Raw genomic sequence first — 22,841 nt, 5'->3', positions numbered from 1 at the left:
AGATAAAGGCAACAGAAAGAGGGAGAGCTAATAAGTGGCCTTTGCCACATTCCTGGGCAGCCCCAAGAAACTGTACCTGCATCTTTTCATAAGGAACATCATCATAGACTCGGGGCTCAGGCCACTGATTCTGGCAGGATCTTGCATATCTAGAAAATAAAAGGGACAATGGCAATGACAATGATGCTTTGCAGCTTACAGTACTTTGCTGTCCACACTCTTATTGATTCTGGCAGAAACTTTAAGGCAGGTTGGAAGATTACAAAAGCAAGATGACAGGCAGCATTGTGTCCTGGGCTGTGTTAGGGCCTCATAGGCAGGACCAATGTGATTCTCATTCAACGTGCAAGGTAGATAATTCATTCTATGAGTCAGAAAGCAGAGATCCTAGATGGCAAGCAACCAGTGCAAGCTTCCACAGCTGGTGGTGACAGAGTTGGGACTCGAATCTGGCTCTTCTGGTACCGAATGCCATATACTAGCCACGTGTCCATGCTCAAGTGTGTGAAAGCTTAAAGTCCCATGGGATGAGGGCAGAGCCCAGGCCACTACTTCAAGGCTTCTCTACTTTTTCTCCTTCCATTCACAGCTTGCCTCTGACCCTGGGCCACCTCCTTCAGCCAGCTCCCCACTCTTTACTGTAAGAGGAAGACGCCCATTCCAACTTCCCAAGGAAGCAGAGCTTTCCTTAGCTCCTTCCTTCCCTCCCAGTGCCCAGGGCTGGACTCAGCCTCTGAGAGGGATGGAGACAGGAAAGGTCCTGGGCAAGTGTGGCGGGTGCAGCTGACCCTTACCGGAAGGAGTTGCGCCCAGCACTGACAATGCTGGTTAAGGTCTCCACATCTACGTAGTCATAGTGCAGCGCCTCCGGGGTGACTCTGGAGCCCATCTCCACCAGCAGCAGCCCAAGCCAGCGACCCATGTCCTCCGAACAGCTTGCCTGAAGGACAGGAGGCAAAGGTGGAGTTCATTTTCATACAGTCAGGACTTCTGGAGATCTGTTGACTTCAGCCAAACCTAGAAATATTTGTAAGTACTGACTATGTACCCGATACTCAGGGGTCAAAGAGGAGTAAGATCATACTACACATCTAGAAATTCAAGAAGCTTCCTTCTTCCATCCATTCAGGTTTCCACTCAAATGTCACCTCCTCAGAGAGGCCCTCCCTGATGACCTCTCTAAGACAGAGGCCTCCCTGCCCTCACTTTCCATTCTCAGAGCCTTCCCAACCATTAGGATATAAAACCAACATTGGGTGTTCTCTGAATTTTAAAAAAATATTTACTTTTTATTAGAAAAGGCCATTTCTTATATAACTCAATCAGTTTTTTCCTTGTGTTATAATTGCCAAATAATTAAAGTACTGTGTATTCAAAAATCTCCAAGAAGTTGCCAGTCAACTAAACACAGACTTATGTTAATTCTCATTTAAAGAACATCTTATAAAATCAAATTAGCAAACAAATGCTAAACTTCAATAAATAAAGCACATTTTTTGTTAGAAAGCTTCATGTGTAAGAGAAATAAGAGACTTATCTCAAACTACAAAAAATAAAAGTGAGTTAGAGAGGCAGTCTTTTTTGAAATTTAAGAACTAAGAGAGGCAATGGGTCTTGGGCAGAAAACAAGACCAAGAGGTCAGGTTCTAGGACAAGACCAAGGAACCACTGGCCCTCTGTGGACCCCTGGATAAAGTGCGTGGCTGCCCTGGCCTCAGTTTCCTTATCCGTGATAGGAGAAGGTAGTTTTTTGTTTTCCTCTAGTGTTAACATTTTAAATTTTAAATCACCAAAGGGTTGCTATGTGGAAGAGAGAGTCCATGTATTCTGCATGACCTCAGAGAGGAGGGCTAGTCCGTGGGAAAGGAGAGTGAATTGGTGAAATGAAATCACACTTCATTTACTCATTTGTTCAACAAATATTACTAAAGCCCATAGTAGTCTAGTGCTGGACATCATGCAGAGTTCTGGAAAAACAAAAGTATGCAAAATAAGCCTGGTTATTGCCTTCCTGGAGCTTAAAGATTTCAACTTAGTATGGGGAAAATCTCTAAAATTTCAATTGTTCAGTGGGAGGGGCAGTGAACCTCCTCTTCCACCAGAGGAGGCTACTGGTGGAAGGTCTTAGAGGAGATTCCAAAATGTGAATGGGTTACATCGGACTAGATTCCTTTCAGGCTTGAGATTTTAAGGTAAGGGAGAAGAAACAAACCTTGGTTCTGGGGCTATCAGATTTAGTGAATAAAATACAGAATGTTTGGTTTAATTTGCATGGTGGATGAACAACGAATACTGTTTTAGTATTGATAAAGCCCCAATCTTGCATGGAACATATCTATATTATCATGAAAACGTTTCAGGTAATATTCGTGGCTTACCTGAAATTTAAATTAAGTGGGTGTCCTGTATGTTGTCATAATCCTACTCAGGTCACCTGACAGGAATGGGGCTTACTTTCCTTCCCCTTCAGTCCCCAGGCTGTCAGTAGCAAGGCCTCCCTCATACGAAACACAACACTCAGGCCAGAGTCCCCAGACCAAGCACCACCCGCCTCCCCCACACCTCCTCTCACCTCCAAGATGGCCACCTCCTGCCGGTTGCGCAGGATCCTGAAGGCGAAGGGGTGTCGGGGCCCAAAGCCTGGGGCCACCTCACAGCTTTGCAGGGCGATGGCGTTCACATGGGTTTGCAGGTCCGTGTGGTCCTTATGGAAATATAGAGTGTTGCACTTCAGGCGGCACCAGCGTTCCTTCCAGCCCTGGTTCACCAGCACGTTCAGGTAGCCTGGAGGAGACAGTGGCGTGACGTTCCCACAGCCTGCCCTGGGACAGCATGAGGATGCAAGGAGGCTGCAAGTGTCTGCTGGAAAGAAGGTCTTGGGGTTCCGGTCAGCTCTCTCTTCCCTGTGACCTCTGGTGACCTTGGGCCTGCTTTTCTCTGAGTTTGTTTCTTAGCTGTGAAATACAGACTGTTAATGGCATTCATACATCTCTGCACAGCCTTTGGACTATACCAAGCTTGATGAAAAGGGCAGAAACTACTGCATAGGATATATAAAAGACACAACTCTTTTGCTTTTCTCACCAAATCAAAACTATTTCTGAAAGATGGAAAAAAATGGATGATGCTGACACCCAGTGGCAGCGTGTGGGAACAAAAATGTCTCGCTTACATAATCCTAAAATTGACCAAGGCACAGCTGCTATATAGCTAATGACCCACAAGTTTGGAATTCCCTCATAATGTTTTAGATTTAAATATTTATTTTTGCCATAACGGATTCTGATTCGCTGATTACAAAATATTTCTTTGTAGCCCTGTATTTATTTATGTATTTATTTTTTGAGACAGGGTCTCCCTCTGTCACCCAGGCTGGAATACAGTGTCTCTATCATGGCTCACTGCAGCCTTGACCTCCTGGGCTCAAGTGATCCCCCTACCTCAGCCTTCCAAGTAGCTGGGATTATAGGCATACACCACCATGCCTGGCTAATTTTTGTATTTTTGGTAGAGACAAGGTTTCATCATGTTACCTGGGCTGGACTCAAACTCCAGGGCTCAAGCGATCCTCTGTCCACAGCCTCCCAAAGTGCTAGGATTACAGGGGTGAGCCACTGTGCCTGGCCCTGCCATGTACTTTTATAATATTTTATTCAGGGTTAGAATATTGCTGCATATCCAAAATATATGATTTTTAAAAACTGGATTCCAGTACATGGAACACTACATTTATGTGAGCAAAATAATGTTTTCCCCTTCAAATCACTTTTAATTCACATTGAATGAATTTATAACAAAAAGTACCTAAATATTTTTCTCCAAGAAATTTCCCTATAAGATGGGTTGTAACTTATACACCATAGCATGCCCTATGCTGGGAAATAAGATTCCCCTGTCTTGTTATAGTAGAGGAAACTGGGAAACTGAGGCCCAGAGATGGGCAGTGATTTGGCCTAAGGTCACAGGGAGCATAGAAATACAGTGGTCAGTGGGCTTTTCCTCTCGCTGAGTGTCAGGGTCTCTGGGGAGGGAGGTGACAGGAAAGCCTAGAGTGTGAATGGAGTGGGGTTTAGCCTCCTAGTAGGCTGGGATTCTCTCCCCGGCCCTGGGGGCGAGGTGGATGAGGCGTGAGGTCTCCTGGCCTCAGCCCCAGAAGCCCGCGCCCACAGGTCCTGAACACCCTTCCTCCCTGTGCCCTGGACCCACCACAGCAGGGAACTTCCTCCTCAGCGGAGGACGTCTGCAGGTCATCGGCCAGTTGCTTCTTCTTGGAGAAGTTGATGATACGGGTGATCTTGCGGCCCGCGGCCCTGCTCATTGAGCCCTTCAGCTCTGCCAGGCTGTTCTTCTTCCCTTTGCCTGTTTGGAAAATGGGTCAGGGCAGTAGAGGGAGCTCCAGGTCCCACCCACCCTTAGTCTTCCCCATGGCCTTTTCAGCCTGCACACAGGGATGGACCTGCAGCTCCAGCTATGGCAGGCCAGGTCACCTTACCCAGGTCTCTAGAGTGGTCAGGACTTGCTCTGCCGCTGTATGCCCATGGGCAAGGCGCCTCCCAGTTCCAGCATTCCCCAGCCTGAGCCCCCAGAGGCTCCTACCGTGATCACAGGCCTCCCGGCGGCCAAGGCTAGAACAGTTATCGCCTATGCCCACGCTGTCAGAATCTGAGGTCTGCTTCTCTTGGAACAGCCTCTGAGGAGGGACACAGACAGTCCCCCATCAGAGGGCACATTCAGAAGTACCGAAATGTCCCTTTATTGGTTCAATCTTCCTCCAACTTCCCCAGCACATGATAATTAGCTAACAAATGTTTGTCAGCAACTATCCTGTGCCTGATACCATACCAGGTATTGGGAAGACAACCATGACTTAGATATAGTTGTGTCTTTGGGCAATTCACAGTCTGTTTGGTGAGGGAGGCAATTAATTATAACACTTTGAGATGAATGTCTTAGGAATTTGGACTGTATTTGGCAGGTGACAGGGAGCTGGGACAGTAAGTGGAACACTGATGTAATCCAAATTGGTTTAGGAAGTTACTTCTAGTGGCATTGTGGGGATAGACAAGAGGGGACAAGACTGGAAGCAAAAGAGCCACTTAAGAGAGTGTCATCTGTATGTTTATTGTGGCACTGTTTACAATAGTAAAGACTTGGAACCAACCTAAATGCCCATCAATGATAGACTGGATAAAGAAAATGTGGCACATATACACCATAGAATACTATGAAGCCATAAAAAGGATGAGCTTATGTCCTTTGCAGGGACATGGATGAAGCTGGAAACCATCATTCTCAACAAACTGACATAAGAACAGAAAACCAAACACTGCATGTTCTCACTCATAAGTGGGTGTTGAACAATGAGAACACATGGACACAGGGAGGGGAACATCACACACTGGGGACTGCTGGGGGATAAGGGGGCTAGGGGAGGCATGGCAGGGGGTGGGGGAATTGGGGAGGGCTAACATTAGGAAAAATACCTCATGTAGATGACGGGGGGATGGATGCAGCAAACCACCATGGCACGTGTATACCTGTGTAACAAACCTGCATGATCTGCACATGTACCCCAGAACTTAAATAATAATAATAATAATAATAATAAAAGAGAGTGTCATCCTTGTCATGATGAGACTCAGCAAGATTATGAACCAAGTGACAGTGAGGATGGAGAAAAATTGATGAGCTGGCAGACATTTTCAAAACCATCTTGGCGGGACCTGACTGTTGTGAAAATGTCTGCCAGCTCATCTGGAGTCCATTATGATCCTAACTTGGAGGAGAGGATGGGAAGGGAACACATGCCCACACACCCACACATGACATGTCAACAATTTCACTGCCAGCCCAAATTAGTTTTACTCATTACACCAACTCTAGACTGTTTATCAATTCATTCATACCAGGTCCCATGTATACTAGGTACCATGGGATGTAGAGTGGAAGCAATGATGACTCTTTTACCACTTATTAGCTGTGGAAATGTGGGAAAGTCCTTCTATCCCCTCAAGGCTGGGTTTTCTCACTTGAATTCCACCCACTTCAGAGGGCTTCTGTGAGGGAGCCAGCCCAAGTGAAGGCCCACTATCATTTCCAACACCTGTGTGGTGTGGGCTGCCATCTTTCTTCAAGAAGCTAAACTGTGCCAGCCACACTTGGACCAGGATTAAATGACATCCACCCACTTAAGAAGGTAGAATTACAGAGCTCTGAGGTCCCAAAGGCTTTCCTGCCAAGATCCTCTCAAATCAAGTTTAGGGATGCTTCACCATAAGCATAGCACCAGGAGAACAGGGAGGACAGGAGAGCATGTACTCCTCTCAATTTCCAAAGGGCTTCAAACATGACACTTGTCAGAAAGGGGACAGAACCATCAAGTATAAAGAATCACCTCTTCAAATTGTGAAACAGAAGTTATGGCTCCATGTGTTCTGCAATGGTGTAGAGATGGCAAGTTTTTCACCAAGATAGATAGCAAATACAAAGAAGTACTGGGAGTCCTTTGGAATTAACTCCATGATGACACTGCAATCACAGGATTCCATGGAGAAACAGACCCACCAATGTCACGTCGTTACCCTCACTCTCCACCCAAAATAACACCCTGAACATTCTAGTTACCCTCCCCATGGACACTCAGCCACAGGAAAGCTCAACTCTACAAGCTTGCCTCTTCTTCCTCTCTACACATCCTTCAAACTGCACCACAGCATGCACTGGCAAGTGTGTGCACACACACTCATGCACACTGACACTGTCAACGCTGCTTTCCCTCTGGCCTCAGTAATGGCAAAGGCTAAATGAGGATAGGGCTGAGCTTCTCATCCTGCAGCCTGGGCACATGAATACCCATCTTCCACTCCTGGTGACTCTGCCTGATCCCATACCTTTGCTTCTGTTTCCTCCCCTTGGCCCACCTCTGCCTCAGTGAAATCTTGTCTATGCTTCAAGACTCAACATAGGTGCCCATCTTCCCTCACCCTTGTCATCCCTACAGCCAGTGTGAGCCCCTGTTCCACTCATTGTAGCTTTCTGGGATACTCTAATAGGCTGGTGGACTCTCCTTTCTCTCTGAACTCAGCCATACTGGCTGTTTTCAGTTCCAGGCTTCTTCCTGCTCCTGTGCCTTTTCCCTCTGCTTACAATGCCTTTTCCCTCCTCTTCCCTGCTAATTTTTCATCTTCATCTGAAATGTCACTTCCTCAGAGAAGCCTTCCTGGAGCTCTGAGGCAGGAGCAGGGCCCCTGACACACACTCTCAGGGTACCTCGTACTTTTTCCTCCTAGCACTCACACAGCTTGCCATTTATAAGTCTGTGTGACGATTTGATTCATGTCTGCTTCCTACTGGGCTGGAAGGGCTGTGAGGGCAGGGCTTGCATCTGTTTGTGTTTAGACTGCATCTCAGTGGCTAGCACAGTTCCTGGAGTGCCCCAGATACTCAACGAGTACCTGTCAATCAGGTGCTCAGGATCCTGGCCTTGAGAGGTGACACGGCACAGTCATCAAGAGCTAGAGTGTCTGGGTTCAAATCTTGGTTACGTTTCTGATTTACTATGTGTCCTTGGGAAAATCTCTGTCTCAGCTTTCTCCTCTGAAAAGGTAACTACCCAGAGTTGTTATGGAAATCACCTGAGTTAATACACGTAAAGCATTTAGTACACTGCAGCGCATGCAGTCACAATCTATAAATACTAGCCTTGATTATATCATGTAAGGCCTGTGTCGGTGGGTCTTAAGCCTTCACCTCGACTGTCATGCCCATTAAGGGGAGGACTTGGGTCCAAGGCCCTTTGTTACCCACAATACCTGGCAATGTGCAGGTACTGGGACATATTTGCCAACAGCCTGACCAACTGGCTAATGCCTGCTTCTCTCATCTTCCAAACATGAGAAGGCACACTCCTTCTCTTTCTTTCTTCTCTCTCACTCTCTCTTTTCTTTCTTTCTTTTTCTGAGACAGGGTCTCACTCTGTTGCCCAGGATGGAGTGCAGTGGTGCAATCATGGCTCACTGCAGCCACCACCTGCCAGGCTCACGCAATCCTCCTACCTTAGCCTTCTGAGTAGTTGGGACTACAGGCACATGCCACCACACCTGGATAATTGTTTTGTAGTTTTTTTTGTTTTAGAGATGAGGTCTCACTATGTTGTCCAGGCTGGTCTTGCACTCCTGGGCTCAAGTGATATGCCCGCCTTGGCCTCCCAAAGTGCTGGGATTATACACCCTCCTTTTCTAATTGACAAATTTCGACTTATTTGTCATGGCACAATTGAAATGTGACCTCCTCTTGTCCTGGCAGGGTGAGTCACTTCTTCTCTGGCTTATACTGCACCTTGGGCATGGGCACTTATTTGTTCATGCATTCATGGATTCAAGAGACATTTATTAAGTACCTATGGTTATGCCAGCTCTGTGCTGGGCACCTACAGTTTGGCAGGTGCCTGGCTTTCCCCCCAGCCAGTGAGTTCCCCTGGGGTTGAGCCCGTGTTAAGTGGCCACTGCCTGGCCCCGGGAAGACCTAGTGGAGACAGATATACCTTGTCCAGGTCCAGCTTGCACAGGAGGACAGGGGATCTGGGAACCTCCACTCCTTCAGCTCCCCCAACTGGCTTGCTCACTTCTCGGATGACCTGTGAAGAGGACACACAGCTGTGAGCGGGTGGGCAGGAAAGCTGTGGATACAAAGGAAGAATGGGGTTTATGTGGTGAAGGCCATAGAACAGAGGGTCAGGGCCACTGTGGGGAAGAGATGGGCTGACACAACCCCTGCACGTGTGTAGGGCACATCAGGGTTTGTAAAGGCTTTCTCCCATATCTGTCCCCTGGGACAAGGATAGGGACCAAGAGGTTTATTGCTACTTAGTTGTGTGGTCTTGGAAGAGCTACTTCCCTGCTCTGGGCCTTAGTGTCCACATCTGTAACATGGGAATGATACTAGTCCTCTGCTTCCAGTGGGACCATGGATGTGATGAGTGATGGGAGCCATAAAGCCTCACAAGGGTGAGGGACCTGCTTCTGTGACCATGTGCACCTTTATAGCAAACTATAGGGCAGCTGGAGTTATCACCTCCATCTCCTAAAGGCATCCGCTCGCTCGCCGAGGCCACACAGCAATAAGCATGAGATCAGGAAATAATCACAGCCACCATTTGTTGCTCACCTATCTGGTGGCTTTTTGTGGATTATCTCGTTTTACCCCCTAGCAGCCTTGTGAGCCCCAAGTTACAGCTTAGGATGATGAGCCTTGTAGAGGGGAAGCCACCTGTTAGGGGGCAGCAGAACCAGAAACTAAATGCAGGCAGTACGGCTGCCCACTGTTAACCTCTGGGCTAACAGCCACCCAGGATCGATGTCAAGGCAGGTCTCTTTTAACTCCAGTCTAGGGCTCTGTGTGCCAACCCAACCAGCCCCTGTAGTGTACAGGCTCCCCCAGCAGGCAGGTTCTCTCCCTTCCTTCCCTCCTGAGACAAAGGGATAATAAGAAACACCAAATGTTCCATCAGGAGGGCTGGTTATCACAGGAAGGAAGGGGCTGGGTGGGGAGGGAGGTGTTTGGTTTCATTGTTCTAGCAGGAAGATCAGAGGAAGAGAGGAGGTGTCAGAGTGAAGTAGAGGCAGTGCAGGGATAAGGGAATGTGGGTGGAGCATCGCCGTCATCCGACAGTAATTACTGACAGTTACTACACACTCACTGCCTGGCAGGCACTGTGCCAAGTGCTCTCCAGAATCCTTCCAAGGACCATTTCACAGATGAAAAAAACAGGCAGAGAGAGGCAAAGTCATTTGCAGAAGGTCACACAACCAGTAAGTGCCACTTAGGCCTGGGGCTTGAACTCAAGTGTGGGTGCCACAAAGTCCCTCCTCCCATGTCATCACTATGGCATCCTGCCTATGGCCTTTGGAGTAGATTTACTTCTTAGCTTCAAATCCACGCTCCAACCACTTTGGTTGTGTGACTTTTGGCAAATCACATAAGTTCTCAAAGCTGTGTCTTAGTTTCCTCATCAGTGAAATGGGAACAATAATATTTTGTCCCATTTTGAAGCATAAATGAGGTCATGCATGTAAAGTTCTTGGCACAATGCATGGCACAAAGTAAGTGCTCATTACGTGGTAACTCTCATTGTTCCACGTAAAGCAGAGGCAGAAGCTGGCCCATGGGTGGTCATTATAAGATGTACATTTCAGGCAAGGAAGGATTTTTCTTTGTTGTTGTTGTTTTAAGAATTCGCTTGTCTAATGATGCAATCAGCTTCTTTTGTAGATACTAAGTTCCCAGTTCCAGGAGGTACACAAGTGCAGGCTGAACAAGCCCACAGTAAGGATTTGGAAAGGGAATTCAAATAACTAAAAGGAACACAGGCCTCCAGCATGAAGTCTGCCTCTTGGAGATATCCGAGGTCCATTTCCATACATAAGCTGTATCCACGCACAGGGCACTTGGGCTCAGGTACTGAGCAAGAGTTCTTCCAGGGACAGGAGCCAGCTCTACTGAGGGCTGGCTTGGGGAAGAGAGAAAGGGTGGGGAGGCGGGAAGGTCGAGTGCAGGCCACACACCTTCAGCCACTCCTCGGCCTGCTCTCGGCTCTGCAGTGCCAGCACCAAGACCTCGGTAGCCCCCTGGGTAAAACGCAGCTCGTGCCTCTTGTGCCGGCCGTCCTTGGGCACGTAGATGACGCTGCAGGCATCCAGAGCCAACCTTAGATGCGGCTGCCGGTCCTTGGAGCTTTTGTAACACTGGACAGGGAGACAAAGGCATCAGGATCTTCTGAAGTAGAGGGTAGAGGAGGGAGACATCCTCACACAAAGGCTCCGGGGGAAGCCCGACCTCCCTTTAGAGACCTCTACCACCCAGCTGGGCCATGGGGACTGTGTGAGGGCGGCTGGACAGCTGAAGGGTCCAGGCCATTTACCCTGGAAGGGAAACCTGGCGGGAAGAGGCATCTTTGGGTAATCTTCAGTCACAACTACGTATTTGGAAAGATGCAGACTGTATCACAATCCTAGGAAGACCAGGCTAGCCTAAAGAACTAGAGAAGAAATGGACTGGCTTGGGAGGAAGCCAGTTAAAAATCTACCTGGCAGGAACTTGGGAGACAGAATTCTGGCAGAGATGGAGGATTGGCCTTGGGAAGTCAATAATTTATGAATAATGATTCTTTCTCCCCCATTTTTTTTGTAATGAGGCCAGCATTACCTTCATACCAGAAACTGACAATAACATTATGAAAAAAGAAAATTATAGGCTAATTTCTCTCATAACACAATTGCAAAAGCCCTGAACAAAATACTAGCAGATGGATTCCAGACATATATAAAAAGCAGCAACATCAAGGAACAGTTTTGTCTACAAACCACCCACAGCAAATGTCATTCTTAATGATAAATTATTGTTATTATTATTTTTAGAGACTGGGTCTTGCTTTATCACCCAGGCTGGAGTGCAGTGGTGTGATCACAGCTCACTGCAGCCTCAAACTCCTGGGCTCGAGCAATCTTCCTGCCTCAGACTCCTTAGTAGCTGGGACTACAGGTGGATACCACCATGTCTGGCTAATTAAAATTTTATTTTTGTAGAGATGGAGTCTTGCTTTGTTGCCCAGGCTAGTTTTGAACTCCTAGCTTCAAGTGATCCTCCTGCCTCAGCCTCCCAAAGTGCTGGGATTACAGGCATGAGCCACCATAACCAGCCTTAACAGTAACTTCCCTTTGAACTCTAGACTGAGACAAGGATGTCTGCTCTCCCACTTCTGTTTGCATTGTGCTGGAGGTCCTAGCCACTGTAATATGTCAAGAAGAATACAGAAGGTGTAGGAATGGAAAGAGGTTTGTCATGTCTCTTTGACCAGTGCTGCCCTGGAGTGAGAAAAGGCTATGTTTCAGATGCATACATGTTGAGCAAGGCTTGTCAACAGATTTCTGGGGAGAGGAGCTACTCTCTGAAATTATGTTCATTGTCTTACTTTGCAATTAAAGGAGGTTTTCCTTTTATGACATGATAAGCTGAGAGATGGTAAATATAAAAAACCCTTTTTTAAAAAAGCACGTAACAGAATGATGAGTGTTGTAGGGGATTCCTTTTATAAAAGACAGATGTATGGAAATGAGGGTGGAAATGTGTACACTTAATAGTGGTTATCTGTTGGTCAATGACATTATTGACCTTTGGTCAGTAGTTTTTAAAATCACTTTTCATTTGTTTTTCTGTAGTTTTATAAATAAGCACATTTACTTGCATAATGAAAAACAACACAGATTTAATGATAAAATTTTTTTTTTTTTTGACAAAACAAAAACATGGTAAAGCCTATATCAGGTCTTTTTTTTTTTGTTTTTGAGACAGAGTCTCATTCTGTTGCCCAGGCTGGAGTGTAGTAGCACCATCTCGGCTCATGCAACCTTGGCCTTCTGGGTTCAAACGATTCTCCTGCCTCAGCCTCCCAAGTAGCTGGGTATAGTTGTGCAGTACCATGCCTGGCTATTTTTTTGTATTTTTAGTAGAGATGGGGTTTCACCATGTTGCCCAGGCTGGTCTCCAACTTTTGACCTCAAGTGATCCACCTGCCTTGGCCTCCAAAAGTGTTGGGATTACAGGCATGAGCTACCGTGCCCAGCCCAGGTCTTTAAATTGGAGAGACAGAGAGGACACACACACACACACACACACACACACACACACACACACACACAGAGAGAGAGAGAGAGAGAGAGAGAGAGAGAGAGAGAAAGGGCTGTGTGTGTGTTTAAATTCTGCTCCAGTGGGGAAAGTCCTGTTCCCTTAGGAGCATGGTGGCTTTCAGCTTCTGTGCACAAAGTCAAGCTGGTTATGCCCAAGGCAGACACATCCACATGTATGTAGAGACCTATCTGTATGCAAGTCCATGTGAAGCCAAGAGGCACACAGTTGCTGCTGACCACTCACCAGGAGCTGGTCCTCCCTGATGACCGTCAGCTGCTTGGCCCACTGCCCGAAACGCTTTTTCCGCAGCAGGAAGGCACATATCCTGCATTCTCTCACCAGGTGCATGGAGGCCTCCTCTGAGGGCCACTGGTGTCGGGGCTGCGGGCTCTTCCCTTCCTCCTCCTCTTCATCATAGGACTCATAGGAGCTGCTCATTGCGTCAGAGTCATTGTCTGCAGGCATCATGGGAAAGTTTCGTCACTGTGCCATCCTGGGGAAGCACTTTCTCACCCTTCTGAAGCCATCCCTGTGCTGGGGCCTGGGGCCAGGAAGGTGTGGGCAAAAGGCACGACACTGATAATAACTAAGACCCCTACTTTTTTTTTTTAGATGGAGTCTTGCTCTGTCACCAGGCTGGAGTGCAGTGGTGTGATCTTGGCTCACTGTAACCTCTGCCTCCCGAGTTCAAGTGATTCTTCTGACTCAGCCTCCCAAGTAGCTGGGATACTGGCACCCACCACCACACCTAGCTAATTTTTTGTATTTTTAGTAGAGACAGGGTTTTACTATGTTGGCCAGACTGGTCTTGAACTCCTGACCTCAGGTGATCCACCCACCTTGGCCACCAAAGTGCTGGGATTACAAGTGTGAGCCACTGCACCTGGCTGGCCCCTACTTTTGCACTGTGTTGCGCTGATTTATCCCTTGCTTTGTGACTTGGTTACTTCCCTTCTCAGAGCTTCAGTGTCCTCATCAGTTAAGTGATCAGAATAATTGATAGTCCTACTTCAGCTGGCTATTTGAAGACCAATGCATGGGCAGCATTTAGCCAAGTGTTTGGCACCCAATAAATGCTCAATAAATTTTTGCTATTGTCATTACCTCTTCATCTTGACATCTCTTGTCTCTGGTTATTCTCACAACAACCCAGCAAATCTCCATTTTATAGATCAGGAAACTTGAGACTCAGCGAAAAGAAATTACTCACCTACGATCAGTTACTAAGAGTCAGGGAAAGGGTTAGATCCAGGCCTCCTGACTCCCATTCCAGTAGTCTTTCCACTGAGTGCTGGGGTCACCCAAAACAAGGGCTTTTGGGCCTCTCTGGAGACCATGGCCTGGGTGAGAGGCTGGTGGGCACATGCACACTAAGGATCAGGGCAAGTCCTGCTCTTTGCAAGGGCAGAAGCCCTGTCCAGCATCTGGACACCCACCCAGTACTTACAGGAGCTCTTAAGCTCGCCGTTCACCCTGGTTGCTGGGTAGCTGCTGTCTGCGTCCTCATAGTAGCCGTCCACAATCGAGTGGGCAGGGCTGTAGCCATCTGTGGGTTGTCAGAAAGAGCTGTATTTTGGAGAAATGCAGGCCGACTCCAGGGAGGCCAGGACTAGGGGAGACCCTGACACCCATGCTCCTCCTCAGGGAAGAGACAGCAGGTGCTCTGAACAGCTCTGGCCAGGGTGTGAGGCCTCTTCTCTGCATTTCATCTGTTCTAGCTCCCCATAGTCCCTCTGCTCCTGTCACCAGAAACTGCCCTGCTGGGCTATCATATCTCCTGTCCTGTGTTCATGTTGTTGCCTGTACTCTCTTATCTTCTACTGAGGACTTCTACTCATCTGTTAAGACCCAGATCAAAGATCTTTCCTCTGACTTTCTCAGGCAGTGAGTGGTCAGCTCCTCCTCAGTGACCCCAGAGCATAGCATTGTGCATGGTGTGTATGTGTGTGGGTGTTGGTCACAGCTCAGATTTCTGCACTGCAGGGAGCGAGGTACCAGCTGCCTGGGCTGAGACCTCCTTCCCTGTTCTGCCTTCTCATCTTCTTCCACCTCTGCCCTTCCTCTCACTTCCTAATACATCTGCTCCCTCTTCTTGTGAAAATCATTCACCTTTTAAACCTCTGGGACTGCAAAGAAAGAACTGGACTAGAGGAGATAATATCGCACATAATAGTGATTGTAACAACTATCTGTGCGGATTTTCACAACAACTTCCCATTTGGAGCTAGGCGGTAGTACGGTGCAGTGCCAGAGTTAGTGAGATGTCTCAAGCTGTATTCTGTGTCAGGATCACCTGGGAGTTGTTTGAAAATGCAGACCCCTGGGCTGTATCCCCAGAGATTCTGGTTCACTGGAACGGGCTGGGCTGAGCAATCTGCATTAAAAATGACTAATAGGAAAATCCTAAACATACATAAAGATAGCAACTATATTGAACTCCAGTGAGATGGGACAAATTTATTTAATAATTATTTAGAAAGGTTATTTTGATGCAGGCAGTCCCTGGAACATACATTGAAGTTCAGATGGTTAAGAGCACGTACTTTGGGATCAATCAGAGTTGAGTTCAAATCCTATCTTCATCATTTACTGAGTGACCTCAAAAAGAAAAGTCTCTTCTCATTTCAGATTCTTGATCTGTAAAGTGATCTGAGCAATTCCCACCTTGGCTTAGTGGTACAATGCATGTCAATTCTCAGGACAGTGTCTGGCACACACAGCATGCTAAACAAATGCCAGCTGTTATCACTGTGATTGTCTCGTTTGATTCCCACAAGGCAGGGAGGTAGATATCAGTTCCACTTTACAGACAAGAAACAAGCCACACATGGTTTGCTGGTGACAGAACCTGGATCAGAACTGAGAGTGCCTGCTCAGGGGATGGTGCACATCCCCCACTTCAGGAAGCCTTCCTTCACCCAGTCCAACTTACACTCATAGCACACTGCTCTTTAGAACGCTGCTCTGGGCTCCTAGCCCCTCCTGCGCATCTGTTTCCTGAGAACAGCAGCACTGACATTCCCAGTGACTGGGACACCCAGTTCTATCTCCCAAGTGAGGCTCGGAACCTGCCTTTCTAGCAGGTACCCTGAGGCCTCAGACACTGGACATCTCTGGGAGAGGAACAGGGGTGTCAGGGTTAGAGGTGTGATGTGGGGAAGGGTGAGGGGGCATGGGAACACATTGCTAAGACACCTGGTAGGGCTGGACGCTGTGTGTGAGAGGAAGGATACTCCCTGAGGGGCTTGGCGTGTTCTCCCTGGACAGGGTTCCCTGCCCTTCCTGAAGCCCTCCCTTTCCTTCTGCCCCAGGATTCCAGCTGCTTCTGGGAGGTGGCTTCTCTGCCTTGTCTGAGAGGGAAGTGAGCTCTCTGGGGAGGTGAAGGAGCCCCATCTAGCCAATAGGCTTGATCTGGGATTTGAGGCCCAGCAGTACTTTGTCCCCTGTCCTTGAGTATGTAAAATAAAGTTACCGGCTTTACATCCCAGCAGCTGTTTGCGGTAACACAGAACCTCAGACCATCAAGGCGGAAGAAGGCTGTGGATTACCTGGTCCAAGCACCATAGCCAAAAGGTGCAAACAGCCCAAGCTCCATCAGCTGAGGAATGGATAAGCACAAAGTTGTCTATCTGTACGGTGGACTAGTGTTCAGCCATAGAAAGGAAAGAAGTTCTGAGGCATGCTACAACGTGGATGAACCTAGAAAACATGCTAAGTGAGAGAAGCCAGACACAAAAGGCCACAGACTGTATGATTCCATTTATGTGAAATGTCCACAATAGGCAAATCCATATGGACAGAAAGTGAATTTGTGGTTAGCAGGAGCTGGGGATTAGCAGGGGCCGGGGGTGGGATGGGGAATGGTGGTGACTGCTTAGGTCATTCCCATGAGGTGTCTGGGATGATGACGTTTGGGGACTAGAAAGTACTGGTGGCTGCAAACACTGTGAATGCACTAAATGCCACTTGTTGGACAGTTTGAAATCGTGGAATAGTTAATCTTACATGTATTTTACCACAACAAAAAAATTCACCCATGGTAAAAAGCACAAACAGTAACATAAAAGAGTATGAATGAAAAAATATGTTCCCTTCACCCATATTTCTATTAATTTCCCACAGGAAAATCCTGTTAATAGTTCCTTGCATATCCTCAAAAAATTGTTAAAATGGATGCATGCATGTGTGTATGTGTGTGTGTACCCTATTTTAAAAAACAAATGGAATTGTTGTGTACAGTATTCTGTGTTTGATGTTTTCAATGACAAATAATAAAACAGATCTGTCTATGCTGATCTGTCTGTGCCAATCAAGCAATTCTCCTGCCTCAGCCTCCCAAGCAGCTGGGATTATAGGCACACACTACCACTCCCAGCTAATTTTTGTATTTTTAGTAGAGATGGGGTTTCACCATATTGGCCAGGATGGTCTCGATCTCCTGACCTCGTGATTTAGAATTGATTAGATCAATTCTAAAATGAATTCATCAGCAGAGACAGATCTCTTCGATTATTTTTTGGTGGTTGGAGAACATTTCACTGTGCTGCTGAATGACAGAGTAGCATCATACAAACATTATCTTATACAAATTCAACTACTCATTCTGAGCCATCCAAACACGAGCATATAGTTTCTTATATGTAATGTTAAGTCGTTTTACCCAAACAAGTGACTTCATCTGCTCTTCATTCAAAAGAACGTCCATGTGTTGCAATGCTGGAGGAGACCAGTGAAAAGATCACAGGCTCTCCTTTATGGCCGGTTAAGAGATTTTCATTGGTAACTTGTACCAGTGCTCACTAAATCATTTTATTGCACTCAGCTCCTAGTAAAAATATATACATATCTTTATGTTTATTTTTGTGTGTTATATATGTCTATATAATTTTTTAAAACAAATATGCTATTATCAGATTATAAATACTACAAAACATTTACATGGAATTTATTAAAAGATGTGTTGAACTAAACAGAACTAAAGCTTCTGATATTTCTGCCTACATCATCTTATGAACCCCTGGGTCCCCCCACTCTACTCTGACAACCTGTGGTTTAGACCATGTGCTTTTTATTTTATGCATTGATCTGACAACCTAATCCACCTGTAGGATGTGATTCTACTGAAACGATTTCACCACCCACTCTAGAGGAGTGCTTGGGTTGGCAGTTTTAGTAGGGGGAGCAATATAGTGGTGGTCATCTGTGTAGCTGCTTCCTAGCACACTGACACAGGTGTATCTGGTTCCTCTTTTTTAAGGGTGGAAGAAGAGATCCAGAGAGGGCAAGGGGATTTTCCAAGGCCACAGAAATCTGGGACTAGAACCCAAGCTCCCAGCCCCTGGGGCCACACCCAATGGTCCACCCAGACTGTCACTGAAGAGGCCAGGTGCCCAGGGAAGCTTCTCCTCAGTCAATGGTGACATGGTTGGGACAGTGACAGGCTTGCAGCTCCAGCTCCCGCAGGACACAGAGGAACTTTCATCTGGCTTTTCAGGGAGGGGAAGTCCCCAGCCCCACCAAGAGGACCAGAACTTACTGTGGGAGCTGATGTACTCAGGGGACTTGCTGGGTCCCAGAGGAAGGGCCTCTTCATAGTAGTCCTCAGGGGGAGGCTTGTTGGGGAGTGGTGGAGGCAGGTCGGCTGCCTGCAAGGGGACAAAAAAGAGGGCTAGGGGAGCAAAGCAGGGTGGGGATATGGAGGCTGAGGGAGAAGAAGGCAGGAGCTCGTGGAAGGCAGGAGGCAGTCTGAATGTAAAGCCATACTTTTTAATAGAATTGCAGAGCTGGCAAAACCCTAGGGCATATTTATCCAGTGCTTCTTAACCCAATTTTTAAAAAATCATCAGGGTTCCCCTGGAATGTCTGCAAGTTTTGTGGACTGCCAAACAGTAGTAGTCATACTTCTTATCGAGCACATACAGAAGTACCAAAAGCTACTGTGAGCTCTGCCCTACTCTGTAACCACATCTACACACACACGAGGTGCAGTAGGACAAGGAAGCGTGAGCCCTGTTCTTTAGTGAGGCAGGACCATCTGTGGCTGAGTGCTGAGTGACTGAGCCAGGGGAACCCTGGCTTTACAGCTAAGTTCTGCCACATGCGAGTTGTGGGACATGTCACTCATTCTCTCTGAGCCTCAGTTTCCTCATCTGTAAAATGGGGATAACAATCATGCCAACCTCACTGAGTTGCTGTCAGCATGTGAAGGACATAGTAAGTTGTTAGTGACTGGTACCATTGCTGGTGATGATGCCAATGAATTATACAGTTGACAAAGCTTCTTGTGATTATGAGCCCCTTGCTGTAATTCCATGGCCCCAAGGTTGGGCATCCTACATCTGGTCCAGTCTTTCATTCTGTAGGTGAAAAACTCAGGCTCAGAGAAGAGAAGCGACTCGCCCAAGGCTACACAGCAGTGTCATAGGGTGGGCAGAGGTCACCCAACTCCTGGTCCGGAGCTTTTCCTATAGCCTGGCTTATGTTATGCAACAGAAGTTGGGGTGGTGATGTCCTTTGGGCCTGAGGGCACAGAGAAGTTCACCACATTCCCCCTGCTCAGCACAAACACAGTGACTTCCCAGTCAGGAAGGTGGCAAAATAAAAAATAAAAGAAGGAAAATAACATACAGTGAGCATGTCACAGGCCATTGAAATGTTCACACAGTGCTGCCTGTGCCCTCACCCAAACCTGAGAGAGACAACAGGGTCCGGAACTGCCAGGAGGGCACCCAGCATGAAGGGGAGAGCTTCCCTTGCCTCCTCCTGAGGGACAGAGGCCCTGAGGTATGGGAACCCAGGTCATGACTCACGTTTCTCAGGCATGGGCTCTTGGCTGGCTCAGGGCTGGCTCCTTTGCTGGGCTCCCCCTCATCCTCCGGCATGTTCTGAAGGTCACTCAGGTCACAGTCTACACAGGGTTAGGCCATTGGGCAGAGAAAGCCAAGGATGAGCAGCCCAGCCCAGGGGAAGAGAGCTGGATTTGGGGTCAGGAGGCCCGAGTGTGAGGTCGGGCTCCACCACCCCTCCATTAATAACCCTATGCAAATGACTTATGACTCTGAAACTCATCTGTATGCTGGCCGCAATGATGTCTGCCTTGCCTGTCTTCCAGGTTTGTAGGGAGGATCAAATACAATCATATTTGTTAGGGTACTTTGGAAATGAGGGTTATGTTATGAAGGCACATTGTGTTCCCTGTCTATGAGTCCCCAGTACTCTCTCGCTGGGCCTGTAGCTTTCTTTCTATGTCGAACAGGGCTGTCTTCCCTCAGGAAAGGGCTAGGACAGCAGGTACTCTGCATGCAGCCATGCAAGCTCTCATTTCTGCTGAGGCACTGCACCGCTCAGCCCAGTGTCGCTGGTGGTAATCACCTGGGCGTGGCCGGCAAGGAAACAACCTAATGTGCCATGCCTTCTTTGGACTGCATGGCCATCCCGACCATTCCTCAAATCTCTAAGATGAATTCCTATTCCCATGCAGACTTTGATTAGACTTTCAGAGCTGGCAGAGCCCAGAGGGGCCAAGGACTTGCCCAAAGCGAATTAATGATGTTAGAGCCAGGCCCAGCCCAGTTGTGGGACCCTGCCACACACACAGGGAGAGAGGGATGGCTCTGTAGCTGAGGCTGGGAGAGGGTCGCTTACCAAATTCTTCAAAAAGGGACTCCACGAAGCTGGGCCCCGAGTGGAGGTCTGCTGTGTTCACATACAGGTAGGACACCTCCTTTGCTGTGAGGAAGAAGGGGGACACGCCAGCTGTGAAGGTGGAGGGGTCAGGTCTCCCCCACCCCACTCATATTTCTAGCCCACACGGGACACAGTGCTCAGTTTGCAAAGTGCATTCACGTCCTAAATTTTTTCACTGGTTTAGTTTTTACAATGTTATTGAAGATCTCTTTCTCTAAGTAAAAGGATGCCCAGAAGCCCAACATGGAAACAGATTACTGGGGCTGCCAGGCTTATGTGAGGTTGTGTGTGTGTCATGTGTCAGGTGTGGTGGGTGTGTGTGGGGCATGGGAGCATGTAGAGTTGTGTGAGGGGCTGTGTGTGTGTGTTGTAGATCAGTGTGGGGGGTGTGTTGTATATGTATGTGCATGTGTGTGTGGAGGGCGGGGGTAAAGAAGTACAAAGAGCACAGCCAGGGCTGTCGGTGGGGAGGTGGGGCTCCGGCGGAGGAGGACACTGGGCAAGAGCATGCAGAGAATGCATTGGTCGCTGTGTCCAGAGCTTAGCTTTCCTCTTGCAGCAGCCCCTGGGGTGGGGGTGGGGCAGACGGTTCCTGCATGTTCTTGAGTCGGGGTGAAGGGAGGTTTTGTTGTCCTGCATAAGTGGTGCTCTTCCAGGAAGGCTGCTGGTGGCTGACCTGGAAGGGGCTGCAGGCTCTGCAGCATGGAGGCCACAGCCATCTTCTTCTCCAGGGTGGTATCGCTGAGGTACTCGTGGTCCAGGAGGCTGAGCAGCCCAGTGAGCTCTGGGAGCAGCTGCTCCAGCACTGCGGAGGAAGGCAGATGGGCACAGTCACAGCTCTGTGTCTGGGAGCCTGGCCCCCCACCACCTAGAGGAGGGTGGCGGGGAGAGAGGGCAGGTCCAGGTGTGCAGACAGACCTGGGGGCTCTCAGCTGTCCCAGCACTGACCACCCAGCTCCCATGGGAGGTTCCTGCTCAGGTAGTCCTGTGGTGTTTCTTTGCGTTTCCTCCCCACTCTACCTCAGATGGCCTTGGCCCAAGGACTGGACCTCCCCGGGCTCACCTGGCAATGCTGAGCCCAGGCAGCCCCAAGCAGAGGCTCTCAGGCCTCCCTCTGTTCCAGATTGCCCTCTGCTTTGCTGGACCAGGGTCCTGTCTCATTGCAGCTCAAAGCTCAGCACAGGTCTCAGGCCGGAGCCCCTTGCCATTCAGGACACAGGCAGGAAAGGGAGCCTTCCTGTGCCATCAGTTGATGCACTTCAATCTCTGGAACCTTCTGTTTCCCGTGCCTTAGCCACAGCCAAACTAAACATTAACCCTTCTCACTCCATGCTACCATTGCCATTCTTTCTTTCCATGTGACGCCAGTGCTTCTCAAACTTGAGTGTGTGTAAGAATTACCTGGGGATCTTGTCAAAATGCAAATTCTGATTCAGGAGGTGTGGGGTGGGATCTGAGATTCTGCATTTCTGACCTGCGCCCAGCTGCAGCTGATGCTAGTGGTCCAGGACCATGCTGAGTTGCAAGAGCACAGAGTCCTTTAAGGACTGCGACGTGCTAAGATCACGATGTCATTGATGTCTCCCTGTCCCAATAAGTAACTTGGGACTTGGTTTGCCTTAGAGCCAAAGACTAGCTTCATCACAGTAGTATTGTCGTGCTTTGCAACCCACTAAGCACTTACGCATGATAATAGAAGCTAACCTGTGCTGAACAATCATTATCAGTTGTGTTCAGCCCTTTTACATTTTATTGTCTCATTTAAATCTCATATCAAGCATTTTATTAGCTCCATTATATGGAGGATGAAACTAAAGCTCCAGGAGGTTAAATACCTTCTCCAGGATCACACAGCTAGCAGAGCCTACAGTGAAGCCACTTTCTTCATTCTCTTCTTTTAACCACAGAGATATACTGACTCACAGTATTTGCTTTGCTCCTACCAACAAGTTTTGAGGTAGGTCTCATGATCACCCCTACCTTGTAGATGAAGACACTAAGGCTCAGAGAAGATAAATAACTTGCTTGAAGTTGCACTGAGGCAAGAAGAAAAGCCAGGACTTCAGCTCCAGCCATGACGACTAACTCCATGTGCTGTTCCCCACCCTGGGCCCTCCTGAGGAAACAGGAGACACTGACCTGGAGCTGCAGGGCCTGGAGGTGTAGGAGATACAGCACCATGCAGAAGAGAACAGGCCCTGGAGCCAGATCACCTGGGTTCAAATTCAGGCTCTGTCATTCATTAGCAAACCACTTAACCTGTGGGTGATTCAGTTTCCTCCTTTAAAGGGGGGATAATAACAGCATTTGCCTCATAGGGTGGCTGTGAGAATTAATGACACCAGGCATGCAAAGGGCCTTACCCGGCACAGAGCGAATGCTCACCACAAGTCAGCTATTCTTGCTGTCATTGAAGAATTTACTGCACTGATCCATGCTGATCCCTGAGTGCCTGCCTCCCTTGGCAGGCT

The 22,841-nt window shown here is 48.1% G+C and overlaps 1 protein-coding gene across 2 annotated transcripts in view; it reads right to left on the bottom strand.

Moving 5' to 3' along the window:
- The window catches only part of AFAP1L1 (actin filament associated protein 1 like 1), a 68,947-nt gene that overhangs the window by 21,122 nt on the left and 24,984 nt on the right, over positions 1-22,841 (bottom strand). The window contains exons 2-14 of one of the 2 annotated variants that reach the window (XM_064366501.1): positions 21,047-21,175; positions 20,329-20,412; positions 19,494-19,591; positions 18,221-18,329; positions 14,132-14,230; positions 12,928-13,139; positions 10,563-10,742; positions 8,543-8,635; positions 4,597-4,690; positions 4,207-4,359; positions 2,573-2,784; positions 795-940; positions 77-149 (exon numbers count right to left, since the gene is read on the bottom strand). In XM_064366501.1, the coding sequence (XP_064222571.1) occupies positions 77-149; positions 795-940; positions 2,573-2,784; positions 4,207-4,359; positions 4,597-4,690; positions 8,543-8,635; positions 10,563-10,742; positions 12,928-13,139; positions 14,132-14,230; positions 18,221-18,329; positions 19,494-19,591; positions 20,329-20,412; positions 21,047-21,175 (1,682 nt within the window). Of the gene's footprint in view, positions 1-76; positions 150-794; positions 941-2,572; positions 2,785-4,206; positions 4,360-4,596; positions 4,691-8,542; positions 8,636-10,562; positions 10,743-12,927; positions 13,140-14,131; positions 14,231-18,220; positions 18,330-19,493; positions 19,592-20,328; positions 20,413-21,046; positions 22,330-22,841 lie in introns of those variants that run through there. The other variant, XM_012454238.3, reaches the window with a different exon arrangement.

This window comes from Aotus nancymaae, unplaced genomic scaffold (assembly GCF_030222135.1).
Source record: "Aotus nancymaae isolate 86718 unplaced genomic scaffold, 86718_ANA_hifiasm-v0.15.2.pri h1tg000064l_1, whole genome shotgun sequence".
Lineage (NCBI taxonomy): Eukaryota > Metazoa > Chordata > Mammalia > Primates > Aotidae > Aotus > Aotus nancymaae.
Note: the sequence above shows the minus strand (reverse complement) of the source record. Positions and strands in the feature narration are given on the sequence as shown.